General features: G+C 37.7%; 1 protein-coding gene across 1 annotated transcript in view; it reads left to right on the forward strand.

The window, feature by feature from the left end:
* ANGPT1 (angiopoietin 1) overlaps positions 1 to 13,400 on the forward strand; it is a gene marked incomplete at both ends in the record, with an annotated part of 153,900 nt that overhangs the window by 118,832 nt on the left and 21,668 nt on the right. Inside the window, one exon of the mRNA XM_084225288.1 lies at positions 904 to 1,070. Coding sequence (XP_084081414.1) covers positions 904 to 1,070 — 167 coding nt within the window. The remainder of the gene's footprint in view (positions 1 to 903; positions 1,071 to 13,400) is intronic.

The raw sequence follows: 13,400 nt of genomic DNA on the forward strand, positions 1-13,400 counted from the left end.
CAAAGAAGTCTCTTGATTTTAACCCCTTTAAAAATATGTGCTTTCTGGAAATAATCCAATCTGTCATTTAATTTGACTAGGAAATTTTCACAGGATCTTCTAAAACACCCTCAGCATGCCACTGTAGGCAAATCAGGAGATTTCTGTTTCCCATTTTTCCCATCCTAAGAAATATTAATAAGGACAGCCATGTTGGAGTAGTGTTTCACAAGTAAATACTACAGTCGAAAATAATTTTTACTGTTTAAAGAGAATAAAAAAAGAAAAATGTAAAATGGACTGAAGAGTTCTCAGGCATGAACTAATAGTTTAAAGAGAACAATTATTTGAATATGTAGTAAATAAGTTAATGACATTTAATAAAACCTCACATTTAATGTAGTAAAATATTCACTACAATTTAAAACCTGGAAGATGTATGAAAACATATGTCTAGGAGTTGGTTTTGAAAATTATTTATGCTTTTTCTTTCATTATTATTTTTTCATGTTTGAAAAGGATATCATTTGCTTAACCAGAAATGAGATCATCTGAACATATGAAATGTGAGGAGAGCAAGGTGACCAGGAAAAGAGCTAAATAACAAGGTTTAACACCATACTAAATGCATTATAGAATATTGTAATGTCAATATGAAGCACATGCAAATAGAGCTATTAATATCATGGACCTGTAACATGATTTCCAGCTGATAACCTCAGCTGCCCTTGCAAACACCAGTTGAACTTCATGACATTCCTACATCAAATATATCAGTGGAATCATTTTAGAGACTGCCAAAGTGGAGCAAAGAAAGCTCTGACCAGCAATTAGAATGCACAAATATAATGATGGTTTTATTATTGTATATAGGCTCTATCAATTACAGTAATTACATTTAGTTATTTTGCCAATTTTTTCTAGGGTTTTGGTAGCCCATCAGGTGAACATTGGCTGGGAAATGAATTTATCTTTGCAATAACAAGTCAGAGGCAATATTCTCTAAGAATTGAATTAATGGACTGGGAAGGAAACCGGGCATATTCACAATATGACAGATTTCACATAGGAAATGAAAAACAGAATTACAGGTAAGAATCTATTGAAATTCTTTTAACTCTGCTGAGTGGTAAATATTGTTCATTTCTAACTTGTCAAATATGAGAAAGGGCAATAATATGATGCTGATTTTCATCAAAAGTGGATAAAGATCATAAAAACAAAACAGAAATGAGATTTCTCAGTGATGGAAGGACAGAGTAAACCTATCTGAGAAAAAGGGGTCTATTAATTATATTGTCTGGTATAACTGCTAAAAACTGTATAACTTTTATATTCAGAACTCAAAATTGATTGACTAGAAAAAAGGTTTGTATTCTTCATTAAAAACTGAAGGATATCTACCTCAGAAGCAGAAGACTGAAACAATGGACATGGGAATAAATGACCAAAAATGCTGTCTAACCATCTGATATTTGCAAACTAAAAATTTAGTGTAGATGAAGTGGAAAAAGAGAATATTGGATTTTATTTTGAAGAATTTAAACACAATACCTTTTCTTAATAACATTTTTCTCCCATACGTTGTTTATAGATAAAGGTTTATTAAAAAAAAAACAGTAACAACTTGAAGACACAAGAAATGTGGATAACCTAAGACATCATTTATACTATTTTTTAATTGTTGCTTCATCTGACCAGACAGTACGATGCTAGAAAAAGAAAATGAAACCCATAAAAATATCCAATTATTTATTACTGCGCAACTAATTAGCATAAGACTCAGAAGAGAAACAGATACATTGTAAACTCAAACATTCAAGGCATGTGAAACTAGGTTGGTATTCAGATCTTCAAATTCAAGTAATATGATTCTCAAAAATGCTGACTGCCTCCCTGCCCCCAGCTCCCCAGCGAAATGGGGGTGAGAGCAATTTGCTCTTTCTGCTGACAGGGCTGTTCCCAGGTGGGACACAGAGCAGGGCCCCTGCCCTCTGGGGCACAGCAGTGAGTGGGGTACTAGAGCAAAGGACACCTTTAGAAGCAATCAGTAGGAGTTTAGCTCCTGCAAAAAGCAGGGACTGTCCCTCTGCACAAATGGACAGCTCTGTCCCCGACTGCTTCCAGCAGTGCCGTGCCTGGCTCTGCTCGTGGAAAGCATTGCCCCAAAGCAGGAAAGGTGGAGCACCTGTTCTGAGGTAGTTTTAGGCAAGGAATAGATATAAGTAAAGGAAATTGCTCAAAAGAGAGGCTAGAAACATTTATACAAAGCATAAAAAGAGCAGCATAAAAGTGGGGTCTTAAACATTAGTAGAAGTTGTTCAAAAGGAAAAGATGAGAGAATTCTTTGTCAAATGAAGAAACATGTTAAAAGGCAGTTGCACATAGCTCAAAAACTTTATGATGAATCAGAGGAAAGTATTGCTCAGGGGATGAATAAAAATCACTGAATTTGCTAACAAAACCAGGGCCTTTTTAGCTTGTATTTATTCTGAACTAAGGACAACATCTATTGTTGAGGAATTGGAAGGCTGTTGAAAATTTTACATGTTAAAGCTCATGTTTAGTGAGGATTTCCTTTTCAGGACTCCTCGGTGTTCATTCATGGCAAAATAGCAAGAGAATTGTGTTGTTATGTTTCAAAATGAAGGGAAGGGAAGGGAAGGGAAGGGAAGGGAAGGGAAGGGAAGGGAAGGGAAGGGAAGGGAAGGGAAGGGAAGGGAAGGGAAGGGAAGGGAAGGGAAGGGAAGGGAAGGGAAGGGAAGGGAAGGGAAGGGAAGGGAAGGGAAGGGAAGGGAAGGGAAGGGAAGGGAAGGGAAGGGAAGGGAAGGGAAGGGAAGGGAAGGGAAGGGAAGGGAAGGGAAGGGAAGGGAAGGGAAGGGAAGGGAAGGGAACCCACTTTCATTATAAAAAAAGGAGATCTTTTGCAATATAAATAATATTTTCTGAAAATTTAAAAAAAATTTAAAAAAGGATCCATGTAAATTCTTCTTGCTGATCAAGAAAACTAAAAGAGATGTAACTCAAACCTGTAGAAATTAAATTAGAGGGGGCATACAGGCCTCAAAGACTTGAATGTTGAGTAACAGGCATAAATTCTGCTACCTGTGTCCAAGCCACTTTTTCACAAAAATCAAAGGGAATTTGATTGGAGGCTATTGACTTCACTTTTGGCTCCTGTCTTATTCCATTGTGTAAATGAAGGCCAGAATGAGACCTACTCACACTCTATGGTCTCCCTATGGTGCAACAGAAGCTCTTCCGCTGAGGAAATGGGAAATCAGTGTCATTCATACTTTTCTGGAATAAGCAAAGATGAAAACATAAAGAAGTAAAAAACTCCATCTCTGTTTGCCTTTTGAGTTTTAAATTAATTCCTCTATTATTTTTACTCTAGTATATTGGAAAATTTAAAGAAAATAGCTGTAACATGGTGATAGTTCTGGAAATAATGATGTGTAAGCCACATGCGAGTCTAAACTGTTTTTCTTGCTTAACAAATGCACTAGTGCCTAGTCCAGACAAATATATGCCCAACAGGTATTTCGCAAACCAAAATTATGTTGGGCTATTCTATAATTTTTACAGGAATGCATTCTATGACATAAAACTCTTTATTTTGCTTGCCAGAATCACTATCTGTGATAGCAGCAATTCCAGAAGGCTGGCTGAATAAAACCCTAATTATTGAGTGCTAAACAGCTGGCCAGCCTTCAGAGAATGCTGTTTTCCCTTTATCTGAGAAGCTGCCATTAAGGATTTAAATGATTCCTCTGAAGCTGAAAACCACAACTCCCAAACCCCTGCTCCCAGCGCCTTTCCTTCCCAGCTTTCAGGCATTTGCCATGTTTGCTTTCAATACCTCAAACACAGAACAGCACACCTTTTCAAAACTTTAGTTACTGTTATTTGAAATAATTTTGCCAAACAAAACAGATGCCATCTTATTTTGGAAGCTTGTTTCTTAGAATGACCCACATTAAATGTTGTTTCTGTTAGCAAAAATCAGTAATTGTACACTGGCTAGATTCACATTAGCTTCAAATAACCTAAGTTCACTAAGTAATAGTAACCAGTAAAGAGACAAGTTTCTAAGCTGGTCTGGGAAGTGGATCAAGAAAATCTGAAATTGAAAAAGGCACTGAAATGAAAAGAAAATCTCAATAAATGGAACACCTTTAATTTTGCTATGGCAGTACCTTGTATATTTGGAAGAAGTGAAAAAAAAAGGTTCCAGGTCTTATGCTCAAATGCAGTTAAAAAAAGAGAAGAGAAGAGAAGAGAAGAGAAGAGAAGAGAAGAGAAGAGAAGAGAAGAGAAGAGAAGAGAAGAGAAGAGAAGAGAAGAGAAGAGAAGAGAAGAGAAGAGAAGAGAAGAGAAGAGAAGAGAAGAGAAGAGAAGAGAAGAGAAGAGAAGAGAAAAGAAAAGAAAAGAAAAGAAAAGAAAAGAAAAGAAAAGAAAAGAAAAGAAAAGAAAAGAAAAGAAAAGAAAAGAAAAGAAAAGAAAAGAAAAGAAAAGAAAAGAAAAGAAAAGAAAAGAAAAGAAGGAGACCATGAAGTGATAAAATCTGCTTGGGAAAATATCAAAAATCATTTTCATGTTGTTCCTCCAAAATCCAGCCTGAACATTACACAAAGTTCAATTCAGTCTGGATAACTCCCAATTGGTGATTTCAGAAGGGTTCTGTTTTTTCTCTGGGCTTTTGTATTCCCTTTACTACTTTTTATTAGTCTGAAGAATCCATTATTAAAGAGAGTAATGCTGAACACATGTAAGTTCAAATATACTTGTTTCTCTTTCAAAATGAGACAGCTCCAAGACGTTTTCTGAGAAAACAGAATAAAATCTATTTATCCCATATGATGAGTGGTAAGAAGGTTGAGATGAGAAGGTGGTTACTGAATCAGTAAATGTATAATGATAAATGATAACTGAAACAGAAAATCAAATGTTGCACCACATGTGAAATCTTTAATAAAAGTATCTGATTTATGTCTTTTAGAACATCCTTAGGTTTCTTATCTACACAAGATGATTACACAGAGACTCTCTGTAAATATGAAAATATCTCTGTCAGACTCTTTGCAGCTTAGACTGTGGCAAGTAAAATCTCCATGCAGTAAGAAGAGCCAGATCTTGCAGATCTCCCATTTAGTGCAGTGTTTCTTAATATAATTAGGAATTATTTATAGAACTATAAAAACATGAGTTGAAAGAGAATCCTGAAAGACACACGACCTCTCCTCTTTTCCTGTGTAGACTCTGCCTAGCCCACTTGACATTGTTTGATGTTCTTTGGAGATGTACAGCTATGATACACTGCTGCTCTGACCCATGTCCTCAGATCCTCCAAAACTGAACAGGAAAAGTAACCATGTGCTCAGATTTCAGGCACCACAATTCATAATCCTACATATTAGTTTATGAAAATAGATATATAGATGCTGAATTTTGAGCAGTAATAATTTCAGCCTGCAGATAAATCTGTTTTTTTTTTCTACGGATGATCCAGGAGAAGCACTTCCAAGCAAAGCAAGGGGAGAAGAATGGGGGAATTGCACTTTTTAATTGTTTGTTATTTTTGCTTCAGAACCATTAGAGAAGTCTAACAGACACTCATCTCCCTCAGAAAATATACTCTGGTATTTAATCATTCTTTTAGTTAGAAAAGTTTGCTATTGCTGCAATGATTCAGTAACTTTGGTCCTATCCATGGAGAAGCATGACTAAATGATCAGACAGCTCTGCTCAGGTGAGCTAGGCTTTGGGATTGATGTAGGCATAGGTGAAAACTGATGATGGACAGAGAACATCCTAACTCCCCTGAGTCAGTCTGGACTAAAGGCGGTGGCTGACCTTAAGTGGTAGTTAAAATGAAGAAAAAATTTTATATTTGCATGAGCATGAGAAAGTGATTACCAAACCTCATGAGAAAGTGGAAGAGAGCATAGATCCATCAGGAGCACGAGAGACTCGTTGACAGGGCAATGACAGTCATGTAGGGAAGAGTCAGGTGTGGGGGTCCTCAGAGGAACAAGTTGATGAGATATGTTGAAAACAGGAGAGGTAGTTATTAAAATTATTAAAATAACTTCAAACTGCTGACATAATCTTCCGAGCCCTGTAAATCTAGGTGACAGTTTCCAAGCTCTCCAATATCCTCTGCCTCTCCAGGCTTTACTTTGGGAAACAAGATCAGTTGTTGAAAGTAAACTAAAAATTGGTAAACTTTATGGGACCTGGCAGCAGAGAGTTTTCAATTCACTGAGCAGAATACTGGACTTTTAGCTCTTGTTTAATTAAAAGTTTGTATTTTTAGTTACAGTGATAGTATTATTTCTCTCTGTTTTCATAGACAAATCAGGTAGGTAGTCTGCTGCCAGGAGCCTTGATATAATGTTCATCTTTGATTTTTTTTTTTAAGGTTGAGGCTATTTATATCATTGTTGAAGTAATGATGGAATTTCCTGCAAAGATCCTCACTTAACATTCTGTAAAATAGAGAAAATATATTTATCTGTACAGTCTTTTAAATGTTACTGCTGAAAATTCTATAATACATAGTAAAATAAGTATTATTTGAGAGTACAAATTTTATGAGGACAGATGGTTTATGATTCTTTAATTAAGAAACAAATTCCACATAGTGTTGCTGTTTCAGAAGCAGGACACAAATCGGCCATTCTCACTTCCTTTGTGTACAAAATCCCATTTTTAAATACTGGTGTGGTTCTCGTTATTACTCAGACTTTTCGGTGATACAACTGTATAAATAATATTTCCTTGTGTCACTTGAGATTTTAGGTAAAATAGGGGATCAGTCTGACTTGTAAATATTTGAGCCATCTACTTAGCTTCTTCTGCGTCATTTGTATCAGTAAAACTTTGAAGGATCTATTCAGTGTTTTCTCAATAGGGAAGGAAAAGTACAGTGGAAGATATGTAGGAAATCTGTAGCAAAGTGAAAAAATAAACACAGAACCTCTTGGGACCTTCTGTGCCCAGACCCCAGTCCTTTTCTTGCTAAATTTGAGAATTCCAGAATATTTAAAAAAATAGTCATGTTGCAAAAATGCAAAAAACCTGTAGGTATTCACTTTTCTTTGGAAGCTGAAATTCAATTTGCAAATCTACTTCAGAGGGAATATCCATGTAAAATCTTACTAACAGACAGAATGGTATCTGTCGTATGCATAATTTCTATGACTCAAAAATATTTTCACCAATCAGTGGTTTAAAATCAATAATATGGATAAAAATATTTACCATTTTTATGTATATATATATATAAATATCTGGCTTAAATAATTTGTTTTTTTTAAACAATACTGTCAGTCTTATAATATTCTATGAAGCCTAAATGCTGGAAGTGCAAGGATTCAATCCAATGCCCATTAACCAGAGGTCCTTCTGGAAACATGCCAGTGTTTCCAGTGCCATATCATATCAGTGACTAAGATTCACTGTCAGTTCATGCAGTATTTCCAAATGTAAGCAGAAATTAAATATAACAATTTCTCTGACTTAATGTTGATGTAAATATGCTCATGGAATTTATGGATTTAAAAAAATTATCTGAGTCCACACAAATCCCAATACACACTATCCATCCACAGCCAATAATTTCCCACTTCTAACTTCATTTAAGTCATTCTTAGTTTAATATACAATAGCTGTGGCTACTGTGGAGCAGGAACAGAGGCTGCCTTCTCCTCTGTTATGGAATCTAATGAGAATGCATGGAGACATGCTGGCCACTCTGCAGTGCAGTGCATCTTCTGAAGATGAGCCAGGGGCTCCTGAGGTAACAGAAGCCAAGAGAGAAACCCCAGTGAAATATCTCAGAAGAATAGAGGGCTATTCCTCTAAGAAGGTGGCACAGCTGACAGCCCAGTGCCCACAGCATGGGCAGCAGACAGGAGCTGGAAGCCAGTGTGCCAGCAGAAAGCTAAGACCTACTTACTGCTGCTGAAACTTGGTGGGAAGAATCCCCTGGCTAGAGAGGGGCTCCCAGGGACCACAGGCTGTTCAGAAGGGACAGGCAAGGAAGGAGGGGTGGAGGCAGTGCCCTCGACACCAATAAATGGATACTGTGCAAAGAGTTTTTTCTGAGGAACAGCCACAAACAGGTTGAAAGCTTACAGTGAAGAACAGGAGACTGAGGTAACAAAAGGAGGATGGTTGTTGGTGGCTGCTCCAGGCCACTTGATCAAGGAAAGCCTAATGACAAAGCCTTCTTGCTCTAGCTATGGGAGGGATTGCACCCACAGGCTCTTGTCCTGCTGGGGGACTTCAGCCACTCCAACATCTCCTGAAAAATTATCATACTGAGCTGTAGACAATCCAGGAGACTCCTGAAGTACATGGAAGATAACTTCTTAAGCCAGGTAATAAGCAGCCCTACTAGAGAGGATGAATTATATAGGGATGAAATCAGGAAAATGAAGATGCAGTTGGAGCTGAACTTGGCAAGGGATGCAAAGAATCCTAAGGGCTTCTACAGGTGTGTCAGCAAGAGAAAGAAAGTCAAATAAAGTATACTCTCCTCCATGAGTAAGACTGCAAAACTGGCAACAAGAGATGAAAAGAAGGCTAAGGTACCCAAATTTTTTTGGCCTGTCTTCACTAGCAATGTCTGCTCCCACAGCTCTTGGGCAGATGTACTACAAAATGGGGACTGAGGAAGAAAAGTCCTTCCTGCTGTAAGAGAAGATCAGTTTTGTGACCATCTGAAGCACCTGAACATACATAAGTGTATGGGACCTGACAAGATGCATCCCAGAGTCCTGAGGGAATGGGCTGATGGAGTTGCTAAGCCACTCTGATATTTGAAAACTCATGGCAGTCACATGAAGATCCTGATCTGGAAGCAAGGTTCTGGACCTGGATCAGGGCAAGACCCAATACCAACACAGGCTGGTGGATGAACAGATCAGGAGCAGCCCACAAGAAAAGGCTCTGGGGTTCTGGGGGGTGACAAGCTGGACATGGCCCAGCAATGTGTGCTTGCAGCCCAGAAAGCAAAATGTGTCCTGGGCTGCATCAAATGCGTGTGGCCAGGGAGGTGTGGCAGCACAAGGGAGGGGATTCTGCTCCTCTGCTCCTCTGCTCTGCTCTGCTCTGCTCTGCTCTGCTCTGCTCTGCTCTGCTCTGCTCTGCTCTGGTGAGACCCCATCTGGCGTGCTTCATTAATCTCTGGATCCCTCATATCACAAGACATGGACCTGTTGGAGCAGGTCCAGAGGAGGGCCATGAAAAATATCACAGGGCTTAAACCCCCCTCCTGTGAAGACAGTCTGAGAGAGTTGGGGTTGTTCAGCTTGGAGAAGGCTCCAGGAAAACCTTAGAGAAGTTTTTCAGTAATTTGAAGAGGCTAATAGCAAAAGACAGTGTTTTTATAGGGCCTGTTGCCATAAGACAAGGGACAATGGTTTTAAACTGAAAGATCAATTCAGGCTAGGCATAAGGAAGAAATATTGTACTGAGATGGTGAAATACTAGAACAGGTTTCTCAAATTAGTGGTAGATGCCCTCTGGAAAAATTCCAGTGAGGTGGGACAGAGCTCTGAGCAACCTGATTTAATTGAAGATGTTCCTGCTCACTGGAGTGGAAGCTTTGACTAGATGAGCTTCAAAGTTCTTTCCAGCCCAGACTGTTCCATGATTCTATTATTTCATTATTTACTAAATTCTTGAAAGGATTAATATATGCAAAGGCAGCTCAGAAATTATACAACTGTTTAAAAACATTTTATTTTGGTCAAAAATTTATGCTAGAAATCCTTAATGAACCAGTATCTAGGACATGGGGGAAAAACAACATTGGTGTTCCATAAACACAAGAAAATTATTTCCTTAAAAAGCACCAGTGTGCAAGCTTTACTAGATTACACTGTTGGTGGTACAGCAGTCTTGTTTCCAAGGAGGAAAGCAAAGCCTCCAGTGGAAGTCATATTCAGAATTTGATGTAACAATGGACTAACCATTCTGGTGTATCCACTTATTCATCAATAATAGGTAGATATCTGTTATCTATTTTCATTATCAGATCTTCCAAGCTATCTCTAAATTGATGATGTCTTCAGTCTTGATTTTCTCTATCATTTCCCTTAACAGGTTAATTTTTACCTTTTCCAAATAATTATCTTTTCCAAACTGATATATTTCCTTCATCAATACTGGATAATTCTCCTTATATTTAGTTTCACGTGCCTCCAGAACCCACCTCTCAGTAGTTTTTTAAAGGATATTAGTAAGAGACTTTCATTAATTAACTTCGATTTTGCTCTTATGATTCTAGAAGCTTTTCTTTCCTTTGGCACTTAAGAGCTTTTCAGCCACTTAACTGAAAGAGGAGCTTGTTTTCCAGTATGTTCTGCCACAGCTATCACTATGGAACACAGTGGGCATGACATTATCTCCTCCTCCAGACTCCTAAACTTTTTTAAGAAACGGAAAATATATGAGCAAGAACAAAAGTATCTTATTTTCCCATAAAGCTTATCTACAATTAAAAAGAACAAACATAAATTCAAACTTGAGGCAAAGAAAATATTTTGTACAGGAATATTTTGTAACAATTTTTTAGTCTTAGACATCACCCTAGATTTAATGATTTTAAGTGATTTTTCACATGTTTTCCTAAAGGAAGGTAGGATAAAGATTTTTCAGTGCTAATATTAATGCTGTTGAGCTCTAGGAGCAGACTGCAGGACCCTATCTGAGACAATTCTCTGTGCATGCCTGGGGACAGATAAGCTGCTTAGACAGAAGCCAAATCAGGCAACATGCAGAGCACAGAGCTGCCTGGAGTTAACTATTAGGAAATTCTGAAAATAGCAAGGCATCCATTTATATCCCCTGACAGTTCACAGCCCACAGCCTGAAGGTAGGAGACAATGTCTTGTCTTACTCAGGAAAGAAATGAAAGGCCTTGGGTTAATGCATTCATTTGCCAGAGGGTATCCAGATCGCAGCTATTGCTTCCCAAGAGGAAGCAGCAATCTGTGCTGCCAGGGAACAGGCTCCTCCATGAATCCCTGACACTGTGCAGGGATGAATTCACTGCTCAGGGAATGAATAGGTACCAGGTCACTTGTCAATGAAGTGCAAGAGGGATTTCTGAGATTATACTCCCTGTTCTATGTCTTTTTTTTTAATTAAATAGGTTTTTATTAAATTATGTAATTATGTTATGAGCCAGTGGATGCTATTCTGCTACACACATTTGTACTCTCTTTGAGGCTCAGTGAATCTTGAGCAATTTATTTGCAGCAGGACACATGTTGCTGGTTATGGCATGCTGAGGGAGGTTTTGTGGTTTTAAACCATTCTCTTGCTGAGTCCATAAAAATGTAACTCCCATGTGGTGGGTAGTAGTCACTCAGGTCAGTAAATTTTTACATGAAAAGTTGAGAGTAACAGCAACTAGTAGCTCAACCACTTACTACCCAGTGAAGAATCTTAAAAAAGAAAAAAAAAAAAAAAAAAGTAGGTTTATGTGAGAGCAATGCAATTCTAGACAGAGCAGTGTTATGAAATCCCTGCTGAGGGCTACTGCACAGGTACATGAGTCTGAGGTCTGAGAGAACTCTTTAAAGAATGTAAGTATTCGCAGAAAAATTATCAATGGAAACTCAGTAGTGATCTCCTTTTTACATATTGTAGTTCAGTGCAGATTCCACAAGGTGTGTCCCAGCTAACAGGGGAAGACAGAGAATGTTGTGGCACCTAACAGAAAGCTGCACAGGCTTTATCATAGTATTGACCTGTTCTTTTTCTTCACCAGTTTAAAATTACTATTTTCCTTTTGTTTTCATTATCTCCACTATCTACAATGCCAGTCTTCTTGCACAGCCTTACTCTCTTTTGAGCCTTTATTGCTTTATGCCACCTCTACCTTTACATTATGAAAGAATTCCAAACAAGTATTTTAACAAAATTTATCAAATCCTATGCTGCATGGACTTCACTGTCCCCAGTGTAAGTGCTCCCACTTCTACCAGTAATAACACCAAAAATAACTACATTTCTTTAAACTACTTGCATCAGAGCATCTACCAAGAGCTAAAATGTACTGTTTTTGTTGGTGTAGATTTTGATATAGAAATCAGTAACATTGTTTCTTCATCTCCACTGGGTTTTGACATGAAACAGCTCCTGAATAAAAGGTTCTTGTGTAGCTGAGGCTCTTCTGGAGATTTGCCACCCATGAGGAATTTTTTAATGTCAAAACTGCTCTTTGTGGAACATTCAGACATTTGCAAGGTCATGTGGTTTTTAAATTCAGACTATCCATCACATGGACTTAATTGATGTGCTATTTACCTAAATTTCCATAATGAATGAATAATATAATAATTTTTTTGTTGCAATAATTTTCTTAATTAGAAGTTGTGTGCTCTTGTAACTTTTTCACTGTTTGAATTCACTAAATTCTTGTAAAATGCAAGTGTTAACACCCTCTGCAACTTATAATAATTTTCAGAATGTAGATTAGTGTAGTGAAAATTTGTGTACAAAGTCTAATGGATATATGTAAGGACATTTCAAATGTTGCAGACAGATACAGCATCACAGTGTGAAAATTTAGAGTTTCATTAATGTTTGTTAATCACTGATATGTAGAAAATTTAGTATTGCAGCATAATGACTCTATCTTATGTGCAAGCAGAAAAACAAATGCAAAAGTAAAATCTGGAATGAGAGAGAAATCTCACAGTAAAATTCACAGTTAGAAAACATTTCTGTGTTGGAAAAGTTTCTTTAATGAAGATTCCCTGTTTGCATTATTGTCTCCACTATTATCTGTGTAAGTGTAAAGTGCAGTACATTTTCAGTATCAAATTTTCAGTATCAAATTCAGGTCCAGCTCAAAATATTTAACCTGGACATTATTCTTCCCGTAACTGTGATCAAAACTGAATAAAAATGACACTTCCAAATGCCACTCCTAAAAGGTAGAAAATCTGAGTAGAAAAAAAGGGACATCTCTCATTTCAATGAGAAAAATTATACTCTTCCTGTGGATGACTAAGATCTCCATCAAAGTGAAGTTGACCACTAACTGCTTACAAGATTATAATTAAGTTATTTAGTATTGGTGACAATATCTCCAGATTTAAAAAAAAAATGCTGCTGGCAAAGTTTTTTTAAATTTTCACCATGAGCCATGTATTCAAACTGAGACCTCCACAATGCAGAAGCCAAGAATGGTTTCTGGAGGCCCCCTCAGAGAGTGTGGGCTCTCTGTGCCCCATAGCTGCTGACCCTCTGCCCACTCTCTGAGCTAAGCAGAAGCCTGGTAGACCTGTCCATGTGGCTTTGAGCCCAAGCTGAAATGCCTTCCCTGTGAGTGGGCTCAGTGTCGCGCTTATTGTGACAGTTCAGCTTCCAGCCAGGATAGAGTGTGGGCAGAATGA

The sequence above is a fragment of the Fringilla coelebs genome (assembly GCF_963513975.1).
Source record: "Fringilla coelebs genome assembly, chromosome: 1".
NCBI lineage: Eukaryota > Metazoa > Chordata > Aves > Passeriformes > Fringillidae > Fringilla > Fringilla coelebs.